Here is a 20,080-nt window from a genome sequence, read left to right as displayed (position 1 = left end):
TGTGTGTTGTTATTTTCAACATTTTACCATGTGGGGAAAAGTCTGGAGTACTGAGGTCTGAGAGGGATAAAGGTTTAAAATCTGGTCTACCGTAGAAGCGAAGGAATTCAGCTTCCCTGACGAAAGCGACTAAACCAAATACATTTCGTCCTCCTGTACACGAGAGGGCGAAGCAGCAGGATATGAAGCAGCAAGAATGAGGGGCCCGCGGGACTACACTTCCCAGAAGGTCTCTGCGCGATCTCCCAGGATGCTCAGCGGCCGAGGACTGCACTTCCCAGGTTGCCGTGGGGCTAGACGTGACTCCGTCTCCCACTGAGCCAAACTGGCAATGGGCACTGGCTCTCCGGTGGGAGTTGGCTGTTGAGCTGTACATCGCATTGCCTGGAAACGGGAGGCGGAAGGTTCTCAAACAAGATTCCGCTTTCTTAGGGCGGTAACGGCGTGCACGGGTTGGGGAGGGGCGGTGGGAAAAGCGGAGCAGCTCTGAACCATGCTAGGGAATTGTGGGTCCGTCTGTGAAGAGGCCCAGCTTTGCGGGACAGCGGTGCGAGCCTGCGCCGAGAGACGCTTGTGTGACCGGCCGAAAACTACATTTCCCAGCACCCTCGCGGTACCAGAACTACCTTACGCAAAAGACTGAGCGCGATTCATCCAGCCTTTCTCCCTCCCCCGCCAGCTGGAAAGCCGAAGATATGTGGGGTCGCTGGTTTGGGCGACTACTGCGTTCTGAAAGCAGCGGAGGCCGCCGGGTTTCAACTCCCCGCGGGCGTTTTTCGCCGGCCCTGAGGAGAGGTGAGAAAAGGCACCGCATCACCGATGCCTGCGTGCTCTGTAGAAGGACGGTGTCCGTGGTTCGTGCTTGCTTGGGCGAGCGTGAGGCGAAGGTGCCACGCCTTCCAGCCCACTCAGGGTCCTGGCGACCCTGCTCCCGGGCCTCGCCCCGAGGGATTGAGGCGGGAGGGTCGAGGACGGAGAAGAGGACCGCCTTCCTCTTCGGAGGGCTTGCCTCTGAAGGCCTGGCTTTCCGCCTGGCTCCGCCACTAGAGCCCCGCCAGGCGTCTTTCTGGCGTCTTTCTGAACCATTCTTCTTCTTATCATCAAATGGGGCTGATAATCCCCGCCCTCTCGTAGGTGTGTCGGGAGCAACCGTAAAGTAATCTGTGTTCGGAGAGGCTGTGTATCTTTCGCGGCCTGTTCAGACTTAGACTGTGTTGCTTAGGTGCAGTCCTCGAATCCAGGTCTCTGGTAAACTACAGCGTACATTTCAGGTCAGGTCCGCTTTATTTTCGCTGATTTTCAGTACTCTGTAATCACCTAGTAGCCTTTCAAAAAAAAAAAAAAAAAAAAGGAAGGAAAAGAAAACGGGAATGCCGTAACTACAATGGTTGACTGGGAGGCGCAGCTGTTAGCAGTGTGTCCTGGACGTCTGACTTTGAGAGACGTTTCCAGAATCTTTTTTCCCCTAATTTTAAAACTCTTTAAGGTTGTCCACAGAGTAGGCACTTCGTAATAACCATTGTCTATTCACCTTAAATCTTTAGTGCCAGGTGAACTGAGCCGCCCAGTACCACTACTTTGTGCTGTTTTGCTCATTGTTTCGTTTTACTCACCCAGCAAGACTGCAGTTGTAGATCCCCCATCTATAAGACCAATGTTTAGTTCCCAGAGTCCTTGCAAGGTATTTGTACATATTTAGGTGTTTAGTATACACGCACATTATGATGGGCTTTACAAAATGGACGTAGGATTTTTTTGAACCCTGGAAAATCACCGCAGCCTCAATCCTTTGTAAACTTTTAGAGCTAATATGATTTGTGACCCTCTTCACTAAACAAATATTTATTGAATGTTTACTGGGTACAAGTAGTTTAAGCTTGCCTCATAATGTCAGTAATCAAGGAATTTGAAAACCTTGACGTCTGACCAAGTGAAGGGTCTTAGTTAACTATCATCTAGTCCCATTCCCTATTTAAAGATAAAGGAAGACACAGGAAGGTTTGTCTAAGTTTTGTGACCAATAGTTGCTGGATTCCTAGTTGATTACTACTTCCCAAAATTAGAACATCAAAAACACTGGGGGTGCTTTCAAAAACACAGATTTTTTGGCCCTCCCGCAGAACTACTGAGTCAGTCTGGAGAGGTGGAGCCCATAGATCTCTGTGTTAGTTTATTATTTAATATATTAATCCTGATAATTCTGATGCATCTAGCAAAGTATACATCTACAGACCAGCATGTAAAAATATATATTAATGATCACCCACGTCACTGAAGTGTTGCAGCTCTGAAGTTAGCAGTAAATTTTAAAAATTCTTTATTTAAGTATAGTTGATTTACAATGTTGTGTTAGTTTCAGCAGAGTGACTCAGTTATATATATATATATATATATATATATATATATATACATACACATATATATATTCTTTTTCAAATTCTTTTCCATTATACTTTATTTTTGTCTTTTAAAAAAATTTTATTGAAATATAGTTGATTTACAATGTTGTGTTAGTTCCAAATGTATAGGAGAGTGATTCAGTTATACATATATATATTCTTTTTTTACATTATCTTCCATTATAGGTTCTTACAAGGTATTGAGTATATCCATTATACTTTATTACAAGATATTAAATATAGTTCCCTGTGCTATATAGTAGGACCTTGTTTTTTTAATCTATTTTATTGATATATATAGTAGTTTGTATCTGGTTTGTAGTAGTTTGTATCTGGTTTGGGTTTAGTTTGCTAAACCCAAACCCCTAATTTATCCCTCCTCCCACCCTTTCCCCTTTGGTAACCATAAGTTTGTTTTCTGTGTCTGTGAGCCTGTTTCTGTTTTGTAAATAAGTTCATTTGTATTATATTAGATGCCACATGTAAGTGATATCATATGATATTTGTCATTCTCTCTCTGACTTCATTTAGTATGATAGTCTTTAGGTCCATCCATGTTGCTGCAAACAGCATTATTTTGTTCTTTTTTATGGCTGAGTAATATTCCGGTGTACCACATCTTCTTTATCCATTCATCCATCAGTGGACATTTATGTTGCTTCCATGTCCTGGCTATTGTAAATAGTGCCGCAGTGAACATTGGGGTGCATGTATCTTTTCGAATTATGGCTTCCTCTGGATATATGCTCAGAAGTAGGATTGATGGATCATGTGGTAGCTCTGTTTTTATTTTTTTAAGGAACCTTCATACTGTTCTCCACAGTGGCTGTACCAATTGATATTCCCACCAACAGTGTAGGAAGGTTCCCTTCTCTCCACACCCTCTCCAGCATTTATTGTGTGTAAATTTTTTGATGATGGCCATCCTGACTGGTGTGAGGTGATACCTCATTATAGTTTTGATTTGCATTTCTCTAATAATTAGTGATGTTGAGCATCTTTTCATATGCTTTTGTCCATCTGTATGTCTTCTTTGGAGAAATGTCTATTTAGATCTTCTGCCCATTTTTTGATTGGATTGTTTGTTTTTTTGATATTGAGCTGCATGAGCTGTTTGTATATTTTGGAGATTAATCCCTTGTCGGTCACTTCGTTTGCAAATATTTTCTCCCATTCTAAGGGTGGTCTTCGTTTTGTTTATGGTTTCCTTTGCTGTGCAGAAGCTTTTAAGTTTAATTAGGTCCCACTTGTTTATTTTTGCTTTTACTCCTATTGCCTTGGGAGACTGACCAAAGAAAACATTGATATGATTTATGGCAGAGAATGTTTTGTCTATGTTCTCTTCTAGGAGTTTTATGGTGTCATGTCTTACATTTAAGTCTTTAAGCCATTTTGAGTTTATTTTTGTGTGTGGTGTGAGGGAGTGGGGTTTTTTTTTTTTTTTTTGGTTGCGCCACATGACGTGTGGGGTCCTTAGTTCCCCAACCAGGGATGGAACCCATGCCCCCTGCAGTGGAAGCACAGAGTCTTAACCACTGGACCACCAGGGAAGTCCTGGGAGTGTCCTAACTTCATTGATTTACCTGCAGCTGTCCAGCTTTCCCAGCACCACTTGCTAAAGAGACTGTCTTTTCTCCATTGTGTATTCTTGCCTCAGTTGTCAAAGATTAATTCATCATAGGTGTGTGGGTTTATTTCTGGGCTCTCTGTTCTGTTCCATTGATCCATATGTCTCTTTTTGTGCAATACCATGCTGTTAGGATTACTGTGAGCTTTATAGTATTGTCTGAAGTCTTGGAGGGTTATGCCTCCAGCTTTGTTCTTTTTCCTCAGGATTACTTTGGCAGTTGTGGATGTGGTTTTTTTTTTTTTGTGGTTCCATATAAATTTTAGGATTATTTGTTCTAGTTCTTTGAAAAATGTCATGGGTAATTTAATAGGGATCGCATTAAATCTGTACATTGCTTTGGGTAGTATGGCCATTTTAACAATATTAATTCTTCCAATCCAAGAGCATGGGATATCTTTCCATTTCTTTGAATCACCTTCAGTTTCCTTTATCAGTGTTTTATAGTTCTCAGCATATAAGTGTTTCACCTCCTTGGTCAGGTTTATTCCTAAGTTTTTGTTTTGTTTTGTTTTGATGCAGTTTTAAAAGGGATTGTTGTCTTACTTTCCCTTTCTGATATTTCATTGTTAGTGTAAAGAAGTGCAACCAATTTCTGTACGTTAATCTTATATCCTGCTACCTTGCTGAATTCATTTATCAGTTCTGGTAGTTATTGTGTGGAGTCTTTAGGGTTTTATGTATATAGTGTCATGTCATTTGCATATAATGACAACTTTATCTCTTCTAATTTGGATACCTTTTCTTTTTCTTGTCTGATTGCTGTGGCTGGGACTTCTAATACTATGTTGAATAGAAGTGGTGAGAGTGGGCATCCTTGTCTTATTCCAGATTTTAGCGGGAAGGCTTTTAGCTTTCCACCATTGAGTTATGTCGGTTGTGGGATTGTCATAAATAGCTTTTATTATGTTGAGATATGTTCCGTTTATACCCACTGTGGCAAGAGTTTTTATCATGAATGGATGTTGAATTTTATCAAGTGCATTTTCTGCATCTGTTGACACAATCATGTGGGGTTTTTTGTATTTTCTTTTGTTGGTGTGGTTTATCACATTGATTAATATGCATATGTTGAACCATCTTTATGATCCTGGGATGAATCCAACTTGATCGTGGTGTATGATCCTTTTTACGTGTTGTTGGATTCAGTTTGCTCTTATTTTGTTGAGAATTTTTTCATCTATATTCATCAAAGATATTTGGCCTATAATTTTCTTTTTTGGTAGTGTCTTTGTGTTGTTTTGGTATCAGGGTGATGGTGGCTTCAGAGGATGACTTTGGAAGTGTTCCCTTCTCTTCGATCTTTTGGAAGAGTTTGAGAAGGATCAATATAAGTTCTTCTTTGTATGTTTGGTAGAATTCTCCAGTGAAGCCATCCCAGTCCAGGACTTTTGTTTGCAGGGAGTTTTTAAATTATACATTCTAATTCACTTCTAGCAATTGGTTTGTTCGTATTCTCTCTTCTTGATTCAGTTTTGGTGGGCTGTATGTTTCTAGAAACTTGTCCATTTCTTCTAGGTTGACGAATTTATTGGCCTATAATTATTCATAGTATTCTCTTACAGTTGTTTGTATTTCTGCGTTTCAGTTGTTATTTCTCCTCTTTTATTTCTTATTTTGTTTATCTGGGTCCTCTCCCTTTTCTTCTTGGTGAGCCTGGCCAGATTTGTAGATATTGTTTATCCTTTCAAAAAACCAGCTCTTGGTTTTTCGTTTGTTTGTTTTTAAGATTATTCTTTTTGTTTTGTTTTGGCCACACCACACAGCTTGCAAGATCTTAGTTCCCCGACCAGGGATTGAACCCTTGCCCTCTGCAGTGGAAGCGCAGAGCCCTAACCATTGGACCATCAGGGAATTCCCCAGCTCTTGGTTTTATTGATTTTTTCCCTACTTTCTTTTAATCTGTTTGTTTTTTCTCTCTTTCTCCCTCTTTTTTTTTTTTCTTGCGCCATGCCGCATGGCTTGTGGGATCTTAGTTCCCCAACCGGGGATCGAACCCAGGCCCTCGGCAGTGAAAGCACAGAGTCCTAACCACTGTATCAACAGGGAATCCCTTTTTTTAAAAAAAATTAATTCTTTATTTTGTTTAGTTATTTATTTTGGCCATGCTGTGACTTGTGGGATCTTAGTTCCCTGACCAGGGATTGAATCCAGGCCAAGGCAGTGAAAGTGCCAAGTCCTAACCACTGCACCACCAGGGAACTCCTGATGTTGTCTCTAATCTTTATTATTTGTTTCCTCTGCTGACTTCAAGTTTTGTTCTTTTTCTAATTCTTTTAGCTGGTAAGTTAGGTTATTTGAGATTTTTCTTGTTTTTTTGAGGAAGGCTTGTATCGCTATTAACTTCCCTGTTAGAACTGCTTTTGCTGTATCTATAGATTTTTTATGGTTGTGTTTTCATTGTCATTTGTCTCAAGATATTTTTAAATTTCCTCTTTGATTTTGTCATTGACCCATTGGTTTTTTAGTAGCACGTTGTTTACCCACCATGTAATGTTTCTTTTTCTGTGGTTGATTTCTAATTTCTTGCCATTGTAGTCAAAAAAGCTGCTTGAAATAATTTCTATCCTCTTAAATTTTTGGAGGTTTGTTTTGTGTCCTAGTATATGGTCTGTCCTAGAGTATATTCCTTGTGTGCTTGAAAAGAATGTGTATTCTGGGTTTTTTTTGATGTAATGTCCTAAAGATATCAGTTAAGTCTAATTGTTCTATCGTGTCCTTTAGGATCTCTGTTGCCTCACTGATCTTCTGTCTGGATGATCTGTCCATTGATGTCAGTGAGGTGTTTAAGTCTCCCACTATCATTGTATTTCCATCAGTTTCTCCCTTTATGACTGTTAGTATTTGTTTTATGTATTTAGGTGCTCCTATATTGGGTGTGTATATGTTAACGAATGTAATATTCTTTTCTTGTATTGATCCTTTTATCATTATACAGTGTCCTTCTTTATTTTCCTTTATGAACTTTGTTTTACAGTCTATATTGTCTGATATGAGTATTGCTACCCTGCTGTCTTTTCATTTCCATTTGTATGAAGTGTCTTTTTCCCCTCACTTTCAGTCTATGTGTGTCTTTGCCCTAAAGTGGGTTTCTTGTAGGCAGCATAATGTAGGTTCTTGTTTTATTACCCAGTCTGCCACTCGTGGTTGGAGCATTTAGTTCATTGACATTTAAGGTAATTATTGAAGAAATAAATATGTATTTATTGCCTTTTTTTTTTTTTTTTTTTTTTTTTTCTTTTTGCGGTATGTGGGCCTCTCACTGTTGTGGCCTCTCCCGTTGCGGAGCACAGGCTCCGGACGCACAGGCCCAGAGGCCATGGCTCACGGGCCCAGCCGCTCCGCGGCATATGGGATCCTCCCGGACCGGGGCACGAACCCGTATCCCCTGCATCGGCAGGCGGACTCTCAACCACTGCGCCACCAGGGAGGCCCTTTATTGCCATTTTAAACCTTGTTTTCCAGTTGATTTTGTATTCTTTGTTTCTTTTGCTTTTTGTATTTTTTTTTTGTGGCTTGATGGTTTTCTTTTGTATTATGCTTGAGTACCTTTCTTTTTGGTGTCTGTGAATTTATTGTTGTTTTTTTTTTTTTGTGGTACGCGGGCCTCTCACTGCTGTGGCCTCTGCCGTTGCAGAGCACAGACTCCGGATGCGCAGGCTCAGCGGCCATGGCTCACGGGCCCAGCCGCTCCGCGGCATGTGGGATCCTCCCAGACCGGGGCATGAACCCATGTCCCCTGCACCGGCAGGCGGACTCCCAACCGCTGCACCACCAGGGAAGCCCTATTGTATGTTTTTGATTTGTGGTTACCCAGTTTCCAAATATGTTAACCCATTACTATGTCTACTCGCTTTAGACTGGTAGTTATATAAGCTCAAACGCAGTCTAAAAGATCAACATTTTCATACTCCCTTTGCCCACATTTTGTGATTTTGATGTCCTATTTTACATCTTCATGTTTATCCTTTTCTGTGCATTGTAGTTATAATCACTTTCATAAAATTTTTTTCTTAATCTCTGTAGTGGTTTATTTAAGTGATTTACTTTCCTACTGTGATTTTCTCTTTCCGATTGATTCTTGCTTCTCTATTTAGAGAACACTTTTCAATATTTCTTTTAGGATAAGTCTAGTATTACTGTATTCTTTTAGTTTTTGCTTGTCTGAGAAATTTTTTATCTCTCCTTCTATTCTAAATGGTAATATTGCTGGGTAGAGTATCCTAGGTTGCAGGGTTTTCCCTTACTTTGAATATATCTTGCCAATCCAGGCCTGTAACGTTTCTGTAGAGAAATCAGCTGATAACCTTAGGGGGGGTTCCCTTGTAACTAATTCTTTATTTTTCTCTTGCTGCCTTTAGAATCCTCTTTTTAACTTTTGCCATTTTAACTATAAAATATCTTGGTGTAGGTCTGTTTGGGTTTATCTTGTTTGGGACCCTCTTGCTACCTGTACCTGGATATCTGTTTCCTTCTTTAGGCTTGGGAAGTTTTCAACCATAATTTTTTCAAATACATTTTCAATGCCCTTTTCTATTCTCCTTCTGGGATCCCTATTGCGCATAGATTGGCACACTTTATATTATCCCATAGGTCTTTTATGTTGCTTTCATCTTTTTTTTTCATTTGTCTTTATGTCTGCTGTTCTGATTGGGTGATTTCCATTACTCTGTCTTCCAGATCACTTCTTTATTCTTCTGCATTATTTAGTTTCCTGTTTGTTGCCTTTAGTTTGGTTTTCGTCTCAGCAAATTAGTTTTCTAGTTTAACTGGCTCCCCTTTATAGTTTCTAGTTCCTTGTTACAGTGATCTGTATTTCTATCAATAGCTATTCTTAATTCCTTCTGTATTTTTATTACCTCCTTTTTGAACTCGGCGTTTAGTCTGTACAGGTCTGTTTCATTGTTTCTTCTTTCAAACTAGTTCTCTTGATCCTCTAATTTGGGGTGGTTCTTCTGCTGCTTAATTTTACTTATATTTCTCTGACTGAATCTAGGAGAAACAGTTATCTACTGTGGTCTTGAAGGGCTGTTTTTATGTTGGTGTGTCCCTACATAGCCTCCGTGAGTCTAATATTTTTGGTGTGAGGACACTTTTTAGTATGGATGCCTGCCATGTATCCCCTCAGTGTGTTCTTGTCATTATCCCCTTGATAGGGGTGTGTGATTGGAGTTGTGGTAACCAGAGCCTGCACTGGATGTTGAGCATGGTCTCACCTTTGGTCTGGTTGTCACAGCCCTGTCAGGGGCAGGGTTTCTTTGCTCCCCAGTTGTTGGAGTAGAAGCCCCTAGATCCATGTCTGAGCTGAGGTGTAAGGTAGGCAGGACTGGAGCACTTCTTCTGGTAGAGGAGCCACTAAATATGCCTCTGCATATTCAGGACAGCTTCAGAGGAGCTGTCCACCAGGAAGTGCAGTCTGTCATGTTGCCTGTCATCTGTGTGTGCTCACAGAGTACACTGTTGTTGGCACTGCACTTGGCCCCACCTCAGCTGTCAGAATGCAGCAATCAGCCCAAATGTCCCTCAGGTGCTATGCTCACAAAGCCACCAGCGCAGGTCCCTAGTGCATTTCCGTTGCAATCACACAGGCACCAGTACTGCTGTGGGAGCCACAGAATTAGCCCAGACCCCAGCCCCACCTCTGTGTGCATGCTAATGCCAGACCTGCCCCAGCCATGGGAACACCAGTAATCAGCTCGGATGACCCACAGGCACCCAGCTTACAAAGGCACCAGCATCATAAATCTGCCAAACTCTCACATCCTTGGAGACATGGCTCAGGTTTCAGCCCCACCTCTGGGTATGGGCAACCCACTGGCACTTGCACGTTCCCAGAGCTAGTAGAGTCAGAGCCATACCAGCTGTGAGCATGCTGAGAATCAGGCTGCTATGGTGGGATATCACCTCTCCCTTCATACATGCATTAACAGTGGGGCTTCTGTGGCAGACTCAGGCTCCGTCCTGCACACACTCCCAGTTGCAGCCCGGACCACACTCCAGCCGCTTTGTGCTATCTCTTCTCAGACAACATCAGTCCTCTCCCCAGGTCTGTCTGCTGAAGCTCGAGTTTCAGCCCCCAGTCCCCAGGTGCACTAGCAGACGCGCATCTCAGGATGGGGAGTGCAGTGAGGTGGCCAGGACTGGCTATGCTGGTCTCTATTCTGCATGCTGCAAGCCAGTTGCTGCACTACTCCCTAAGTCTCTGAAGCGCTCTATCTATTCCGGCTGATCTCCCAGCCAGTGAAGGGGGTTCCCAGAGTGAGAGAAGCTTTTTTCTTTCACAGCTTCCTCCCAGGGGCATAGGTCCTGTCCCAATTCTTTTTTTTTTTTCTTTAGTCCTACTGTGTTACATGGTGATCTTTCTTGAAGCTTTGATTGTATCAGATCTGCCAGTGGTCACTGGGTATTCTGTGAGAATTGTTCCACATGTAGATGGATTTTTGATGTATTTGTGGGAGGAGGTAAGCTCCACGCCCTTCTATTTTGCCATCTTGATCTCTCCCCTGAGACAAATATTCTTCACTTGGGCCATCTGAGAAATGATTCTTGGTTTCTTTGCATGTGATTTACATATAACTCACATGCCTACACAAAGTATTACCAGCTGCCTCTGCAGTTTTCCTACTCAGGAAAGAAAGCAGACCACTGTCAGAGTGAGGGAGGTGAGGGATGAAGAGCAGCAGCTATGTGTGGACTCTACAGTTTGCTTCAGTTTTACATTTTTTCTCAACTTTGATTCTTTGAAGAGCTAAAAAAGGTACAGAGTACAAATGTTGAAGAATATATTTATTATCGTTATTGTTTTCATAGAACTTTGACCTATAGTGGCTGCTTTGGCTTAGAAATCTGACTGTGCATCAGGGCTTCCTGTTAAGATTTTAAAGCATTATAGGCTTGGACTGTACCTCAGAACTACTACACAAATAACTCTAACAATTATGTTTAGGTATATTTATTCTTTGAAATCCTTACAGTTGAGTCTGATATACAGATAGGGTTGAGAACCACTGGCCTACAGGATAAACTTTAAATACCATTGCATTGCAAGCCATGATCTTCACAGTCTGGGCCAGTCTGTCTTTCTAGTCCATTCTCCCTATTCCCTGTATCTACTCTCCTACCTTTGTAGCAGTATTATAGAACTTGCCATTCTCCAGACACCAGATTTTTTTTTTAATCTTCCTGAATGTTTCATTTGTTTGTTTGTTTGTTTGTTTTTAGCAGAATCTGACTTGTATTTCTTCTTTTGGGACATGGTATAAAAACTAGCCTGGTTGTTTTACTCTGCTTCTCTTTAGGAAGTCCAACCAGGATATACGTTACATGAACTTTTTTTTTTTTTTTTATGCAGCAGGTTTACATTTCCCTCATCTTCTCCATTTCCAGTGTTACTCATTTAGAATAAATCTTGTTTGAGACCCCATGAATTTACAGAAATCCCCAACCTATTGCTAAAATCGCAAATCCAACTATTTTACAACTCATGAAGTGATTTTCATTGATTAATTTTAAAGGTATGAAACATAAATATCCTTGTTAAGAGTTGGGTACTGTGAAGAGTGCTGAAGAAATATCTGTATAAGGAAGGCTACCTAGTTTTTGGCTTCCTTCTAAGACGGATTTTCAGGCACCATATTTATCTTCTAAGGAAACTATTATTACCCTCGCTTGTTACCTTCAGTTTCTGGCTGTGGTTCAGGGAGGGGGAACTCAGAGAAAACCTAGTGATAGGGTGACAAATATAGTCTGATTTGCCCTGGACTATCCATCCCTCAGTTCCAGACCAAGTAAGATGATTGGTTACTATTACCTGGCACATTCTTAGAGTTGAAGAGATGGAACTGACAGTATGGGAGACTAAAAGGACTTGAGTTCACAGAACAGATACCATAGAGGAGAATGTGCACAGAGAGAGAACTTCAGAGATTAGCAAAGGATCCACTTAGAGTACTTAATGGAGTAGTGAACAGGGTGTACATAGGAGAAGACTGCCTGAGACTAGAGAAAGAACCACCCTATATATGTACCATATATATACCATATATGTACGCACATGCACATATATGTACAGTTACATGTATTTAAGGAGAACAGTACCCCACACACCTACAGGACCAGGAACAATGTCTGTTTCCATCAGCCAGATGGGAAAAAACTCATGATTCGTGGGACATTGGGTAGGATATATTTAAGGGTTTTACCTCATTAGTTGGGGATAAATAACCCTAGACTGAGCACTACTCTGGGCCTGAATAATGTATATTAAAATCCAGACCTAAAAAAATCAAGCTGTTTCTGAGTAATTTCAATGCATTCCAGAATGAAGCTCAAGAATACTTATAAATATATCCACCACCAAACAAGGTAACAAACTTATTAGTTAACATCCAATCAAAAATCACCAAGCATGAAAAACTCAGGAACACACAACCCATAATGAAGAGAAAAAATCAATAATTTGAAACCAAGCTAGAACTGACAGATGTAAGAATTATCAGACATAAACATGTTTAAAAGCTTAGAAGATATGGAAAAGGTAAGAAATCTATCAAGTTGAGTTTCTAGATATCAAAACTAGAAGGTTTTATATGAAAACTGCATTAGATAGAATTCCCAACAAATTTGTCTTGCAATATAACTTGTCCTATGCATCTCTTCCATCTGGTTGTTCCTGAGTTGGTAGTCTTGATGTTGTCACAAAATAATTTTTCCTTCCTATGAAGAAATTTTTAAAAAGTAAATAAAATTCTGCTGAGCTCAGAAAAAAAATTAGTCTTGCAGAAGAGAAGATTGGAAAATTTGAAAATATAGCAATAAAAACTATCCAAAGTGTAAAAGACTGTGGGAGGAGGAGGTAGAAAAAAGGTTCCAGTGAGCTCGGAGACATCTTCAGTTGGCCTAATATATGTGTAACTTGAGGCCCAAAAATAGAAGGTAGCAAAAAAATTTTGAAGAAATGATGGGTGAAAGTTTTCAAATTTGAGGGAAACTATAAAATGACGAAGCTCAACAAACACTCAAGTACAAGCAACATGAAGAAAACTAAACCAAGGCACATCACTATAAAATTTGTTTAAAGCAAAGATCAAAAAATAATAACATCCAGGGGAAAAAAATGAAATAGGCATACTAAATACAGAGCAACAAAGATAAGACTGACATCAGATTTCTTCTTGAAAAAAATGCAATTGAGAAAACATTGAGGCACCATCTATAAATTACTAAAAGATAAAAAGCTGTCAAGCCAAGAATTTATTTAGGTCTTCTGCCCAAATTTTGATTGTATTATTTTTTGATATTTAGCTGTATAAACTGTATATTTTGGAAATTAATCCCTTGTCAGTTGCATCCTTTGCAGATATTTCCTCCCATTCCATAGTTTGTCTTTTTGTTTTTGTTTATGGTTGCCTTTGCTGTGCAAAAGCTTTTACATTTAATTAGGTCTCATTTGCTTATTTTTGTTGTTATTTCCATTACTCTAGGAGACAGATCCAAAAAGATATCGCTGTGATTTATGTCAAAGAGTGTTCTATGTTTTCCTCTAGGAGTTTTATAGTATCTGGTCTCACATTTAGGTCTTTAATCCATTTTGAGTTTATTTTTGTGTATGGTGTTAGAGAATGTTCTAATTTAATTCTTTTACATGTAGCTGTCTAGTTTTCCCAGCACCACTTATTGAAGAGACTGTCCCTTCTCCATTGTATATTCTTGCCTTCTTTGTCATAGATTAATTGATTGTAAGGGCATGGGTTTATTTCTGGGCTTTGTATCCTGTTTCATTGATTGATGTGTTTGTTTTTGTGCCAGTACTATTACTGTTTTGATTGTTATAGCTCTGTAGTACAGTCTGAAGTCAGGGAGCATGATTCCTCCAGCTCTGTTTTTTCTCAAGATTGTTTTGGCTGTTGTGTCATCCTCAGTTTCTTTCATCAGTGTCTTATAGTTTTCAGCATACAGGTCTTCTTGCTTCCTTAGGTTTATTCCTAGGTATTTTATTCTTTTGGATGCGATGGTAAATGGGATTGTTTCCTTAAATTTCTCTTTCTGATTTTCATTGTATTGTGTAGAATTACAACAGATTTCTGTATATTAATATTGTATCCTGCAACTTTACCAAATTCATTGATGAGCTCTAATAGTTTCCTGGTGGCATCTTTAGGATTTTCTATGTATAGTATCATGTTTGTTTTCTACATCTCTTTCTCAGTTTCTGTCCTGCAGACTGGTTCATCTGTACCATTTTTCTAGGTTCCACATATATGCGTTAATATATGACATTTGTTTTTCTCTTTCTTACTTACTTCACTCTGTATCTGTATGACAGTCTCTAAATCCATCCACGTCTCTACAAATGACCCAATTTCGTTCCTTTTTATGGCTGAGTAATATTCCATTGTATATATGTACCACATCTTCTTTATCCATTCATCTGTCGATGGGCATTTAGGTTGCTTCCATGACCTGGCGATTGTAAATAGTGCTGCAATGAACATTGGGGTGCATGTGTCTTTTTGAATTATGGTTTTCTCTGAGTATATGCCCAGTAGTGGGATTGCTGGGTCATATGGTAATTCTATTTTTAGTTTTTTAAGGAACTTCCCTACTGTTCTCCATAGTGCCTGTATCAATTTACATTCCCACCAACAGTGCAAGAGGGTTCCCTTTTCTCTGCACCCTCTCCAGCATTTGTTGCTTGTAGATTTTCTGATGATGCCCATACTAACTGGTGTGAGGTGATACCATATTGTAGTTTTGATGTGCATTTCTCTAATAATTAGTGATGTTGAGCAACTTTTCATGTGCTTCTTGGCCATCAGTATGTCTTCTTTGGAGAAATGTCTATTTAGGTCTTCTGCCCATTTTTGGATTGGGTTGTTTGTTTCTTTAATATTGAGCTGCATGAGCTGTTGATAGATTTTGGAGATTAATCCTTTGTCCGTTGATTGGTTTGCAAATATTTTCTCCCATTTTGAGGGTTGTCTTTTCGTCTTGTTTATGGTTTCCTTTGCTGTGCAAAAGCTTTTAAATTTCATTAGGTTCCATTTGTTTATTTTTCTTTTTATTTCCATTACTCTAGGAGGTGGATCAAAAAATATCTTGCTGTGATTTATGTCAAAGAGTGTTCTTCCTATGTTTACCTCTAAGAGTTTTATACTGTCCGGTCTTACATTTAGGTCTGTAATCCATTTTGAATTTATTTTTGTGTATGGTGTCAGGGAGTGTTCTAATTTCATTCCTTTACATGTAGCTGTCCAGTTTTCCCAGCGCCACTTATTGAAGAGGCTGTCTTTTTTCCATTGTATATCCTTGCCTCCTTTGTCATAGATTAGTTGACCATAGGTGCATGGGTTTATCTCTGGGCTTTCTATCCTGTTCCACTGATCTATATTTCTGTTTTTGTGCCAGTACCATATTGTCTTCATTACTATAGCCTTGTAGTATAGTCTGATGTCAGGGAGTCTTATTCCTCCAGCTCCGTTTTTTTTCCTCAAGACTACTTTGGCTATTCGGGGTCTTTTATATCTCCATAGAAATTTTAAGATTTTTTGTTCTAGTCCGTAAAAAATGCCATTGGTAATTTGATAGGGATTGCATTGAATCTGTAGATTGCTTTGGGTAGTATAGTCATTTTCACAATAGTGGTTCTTCCAATACAAGAACATGATATATCTCTCCATCTGTTGGTATCATCTTTAATTTCTTTCATCAGTGTCTTATAGTTTTCTGCATACAGGTCTTTTGTCTCCCTAGGTAGGTTTATTCCTAGTTATTTTATTCTTTTTGTTGCAGTGGTAAATGGGAGTGTTTCCTTAATTTCTCTTTCAAATTTTTCATCATTAGTGTATAGGAATGCAAGAGATTTCTGTGCATTAATTTTGTATCCTGCAACTTTACCAAATTCATTGATTAGCTCTAGTAGTTTTCTGGTGGCATCTTTAGGATTCTCTATGTATAGTATCATGTCATCTGCAAACAGTGATAATTTTACTTCTTCTTTTCCAATTTGTATTCCTTTTATTTCTTTTTCTTCTCTGATTGCCATGGCTAGGAATTCCAAAACTATGTTGAATAATAGGGGTGAGAGTGGACATACTTAACTTGTTCCTGATCTTAGAGGAAATGCTTTCAGTTTTTCACCATTGATAATGATGTTTGCTGTGGGTTTGTCGTATATGGCCTTTATTATGTTGAGGTAGGTTCCCTCTATGCCCACTTTTTGGAGAGTTTTTATCATAAATGGGCGTTGAATTTTGCCAAAAGCTTTTTCTGCATCTATTGAGATGATCATATGGTTTTTATTCTTTAATTTGTTATTATGGTGTATTACATTGATTGATTTGTGTATATTGAAGAATCCTTGCATCCCTGGGATAAATCCCACTTGATCATGGTGTATGATCCTTTTAATGTGTTGTTGGATTCTGTTTGCTAGTATTTTGTTGAGGATTTTTGCATCTATATTCATCAATGATATTGGTCTGTAATTTTCTTTTTTTGTAGTATCTTTGTCTGGTTTTGGTATCAGGGTGATGGTGGCCTCATAGAATGAGCTTGGGAGTGTTCCTTCCTCTGCAATTTTTTGGAAGAGTTTGAGAAGGATGGATGTTAGCTCTTCTCTAAATTTTTGATAGAATTCACCTGTGAAGACATCTGGTCCTGGACTTTTGTTTGCTGGAAGATTTTTAATCACAGTTTCAATTTCATTACTTGTGATTGGTCTGTTCATATTTTCTATTTCTTCCTGGTTCAGTCTTGGGAGGTTATACCTTTCTAAGAATTTGTCCATTTCTTCCAGGTTGTCCATTTTATTGGCATAGAGTTGCTTGTAGTAGTCTCTTAGGATGCTTTGTATTTCTGCGGTGTCTGTTGTAACTTCTTTTTCATTTCTAATTTTATTGATTTGAGTCCTCTCCCTCTTTCTCTTGATGAGTCTGGCCAGTGGTTTATCAATTTTGTTTATCTTCTCAAAGAACCAGCTTTTAGTTTTATGAATCTTTGCTATTGTTTTCTTTGTTTTTATTTCATTTATCTCTGCTCTAATCTTTATGATTTCTTTCCTTCTGTTAACTTTGGGGTTTTTTTTTTCTTCTTTCTGTAGTTCCATTAGGTGTAAGTTTAGATTGTTTATTTGAGATTTTTCTTGTTTCTTGAGGTAGGCTTGTATAGCTATAAACTTCTCAGAATTGCTTTTGCTGCATCCCATAGGTTTTGGATCATCGTGTTTTCATTGTCATTTGTCTCTAGGTATTTTTTGATTTCCTCTTTATTTCTTCAGTGATCACTTGGTTATTTAGTAACGTATTGTTTAACGTCCATGTGTTTGTGTTTTTTTACGTTTTTTTCACTGTAATTGATTTCTTATCTCATAGCATTGTGGTCAGAAAAGATGCTAGATATGATTTCAATTTTCTTAAATTTACTGAGGCTTGATTTGTGACCCAAGATGTGATCTCTCCTGGAGAATGTTCTGTACACACTTGAGAAGAAAGTGTAATCTGCTGTTTTTGGATGGAATGTCCTATAAATATCAATTAAATCTATTTGGTCTATTGTGTCATTTAAAGCTTGTGTTTCCTTATTAATTTTCTGTTTGGATGATCTGTCCATTGGTGTAAGTGAGGTGTTAAAGTCCCCCACTATTATTGTGTCACTGTCGATTTCCTCTTTTATAGCTGTTAGCAGTTGCCCTATGTATTGAGATGCTCCTGTGTTGGGTGCATATATATTTATAATTGTTATATCTTTTTCTTGGATTGATCCCTTGATCATTATGTTGTGTCCTTCCTTGTCTCTTTTAACATTCTTTATTTTAAAGTCTATATTATCTGATATGAGTATTGCTACTCCAGCTTTCTTTTGATTTCCATTTGCATGGAATATCTTTTTCCATCCCCTCACTTTCAGTCTGTATATGTCCCTAGGTCTGAAGTGGGTCTCTTGTAGACAGTATATATATGGGTCTTGTTTTTGTATCCATTAAGCAAGCCTGTTTCTTTTGGTTGGAGCATTTAATGCATTCACGTTTAAGGTAATTATCGATATGTATGTTCCTATGACCATTTTCTTTATTGTTTTGGGTTTGTTTTTGTAGGTCCTTTTCTTCTCTTGTGTTTCCCACTTAGAGAAGGTCCTTTAGCATTTGTTGTAGAGCTGGTTGGTGGTGCTGAATTCTCTTAGCTTTTGCTTGTCTGTAAAGCTTTTGATTTCTCCATCAAATCTGAATGCGATCCTTGCTGGGTAGAGTAATCTTGGTTGTACGTTTTTTCCTTTCATCACTTTAAGTATATCATGCCACTCCCTTCTGGCTTGTAGAGTTTCTGCTGAGAAATCAGCTGTTAACCTTATGGGAGTTCTCGTGTATGTTATTTGTTGTTTTTCCCTTGCTGCTTTCAATAAGTTTTCCGTGTCTTTAATTTTTGCCAATTTGATTACTATGTGTTTTGGCGTGTTTGTTCTTGGGTTTATCCTGTATGGGTCTCCCTGTGCTTCCTGGACTTGGGTGGCTATTTCCTTTCCCATCTTAGGGAAGTTTTCAACTATAATCTCTTCAAATATTTTCTCGGGTCCTTTCTCTCTCTCTTCTCCTTCTGGGACCCCTATATTGCAAATGTTGTTGCGTTTAATGTCCCAGAGGTCTCTTAGACTGTCTTCATTTCTTTTCATTCTCTTTTCTTTATTCTCTTCTGCAGCAGTGAATTCCACCATTCTGTCTTCCATGTCACTTCTCTGTTCTTCTGCCTCAGTTATTCTGCTATTGATTCCTTCTAGTGTATTTTTCATTTCGGTTATTGTATTGTTCATCTCTGTTTGTTCTTTAATTCTTCTAGGTCTTTGTTAAACATTTCTTGCATCTTCTCAATCTTTGCCTCCATTCTTTTTCTGAGGTCCTGGATCATCTTCACTATCATTATCCTGAATTCTTTTTCTGGAAGGTTGCCTATCTCCACTTCATTTAGTTGTGTTTCTGGGGTTTTATCTTGTTCCTTCATCTGGTACATAGCCTTCTGCCTTTTCATCTTGTTTATCTTTCAGTGAATGTGGTTTTTGTCTTTGTGATAGCCTTGTCTGGTTTTGGTATCAGGGTGATGGTGGTCTCATAGAAGGAGGTCAGAAGTGTTCCTTCCTCTGCAATTTTTTGAAACAGTTTCAGAAGGGTAGGTGTTAACTCTTCTCCAGATGTTTGGTATATTTCACCTGTAAAGCCATCTGGTCCTGGACTTTTGTTTGTTGGGAGTTTTTTGGTTTTCTTTTTTTTTTTTTTTTTTTTTTTTTTGCGGTACGCAGGCCTCTCACTGCTGTGGCCTCTCCTGTTGCGGAGCACAGGCTCCGGACGCACAGGCTCAGCGGCCATGGCTCACAGGCCTAGCCGCTCCACGGCATGTGGGATCTTCCCAGACCAGGGCACGAACCCGTGTCCCCTGCATTGGCAGGTGGACTCTCAACCACTGCGCCACCAGGGAAGCCCAGGAGTTTTTTAGTTAATTATTTTCAGTACTGGTACTTGGTCTGTTCATATTTTCTATTCCTGGTTTAGCCTTGGGAGAGTGTACCTTTCTACGAATTTGTCCATTTCTTTCAGGTTGTCCACTTTATTGGCATATAGTTCCCTGTAGTAGTCTCTTATGGTCCTTTGTATCTCTGTGGTTTTGGTTGTAAGTTCTCCTCATTCATTTCTGATTTATTGATTTGGGCCCTCTCCTTTTTTTTTCTTGATGAGTCTGGCTAAAGGTTTATCAATTTTGCTTATTTTTTCAAAGAACCCAGCTTTAGTTTCATTGATCTTTTCTATTGTTTTCTTCATCTCTATTTCATTTATTTCTGCTCTGATATTTATGATTTCTTTCCTCCTACTAACTTTGGGTTTTGTTTATTCTTTCTCTAGTTGCTTTAGACATAAGGTTATTTGAGATTTTTCTTGTTTCCTGAGGTAAGCTTGTATCACTTAGAATTGCTTTTGCTGCATCCATAGGTTTTGGATCATCATGTTGTCATTTTCCTTTTTTTCAGGTATTTTTTAATTTCCTCTTTGATTTCTTCAGTGACTCATTGGTTG

General features: G+C 39.0%; 1 protein-coding gene across 3 annotated transcripts in view; it reads left to right on the top strand.

Moving 5' to 3' along the window:
- Nucleotides 1-301: 301 nt before the first annotated feature.
- The window catches only part of CCDC90B (coiled-coil domain containing 90B), a 54,561-nt gene continuing 34,782 nt past the window's right edge, over nucleotides 302-20,080 (top strand). For 2 of the 3 annotated variants that reach the window (XM_081239505.1, XM_081239504.1), the window contains exon 1: nucleotides 302-795. Coding sequence is in view for 2 of the 3 variants with exons in the window: in XM_081239504.1 (XP_081095630.1) it covers nucleotides 696-795 (100 nt within the window). In the remaining variant the exon portion in view is untranslated. The remainder of the gene's footprint in view (nucleotides 796-20,080) is intronic. The other variant, XM_081239506.1, reaches the window with a different exon arrangement.

This window comes from Mesoplodon bidens, assembly GCF_964165515.1.
Source record: "Mesoplodon bidens genome assembly, chromosome: 7".
In the NCBI taxonomy this organism is placed as follows: domain Eukaryota; kingdom Metazoa; phylum Chordata; class Mammalia; order Artiodactyla; family Ziphiidae; genus Mesoplodon; species Mesoplodon bidens.
The sequence above is the reverse complement of the archived record's forward strand: the minus strand, read 5'-3'. Positions and strand labels throughout refer to the sequence as shown.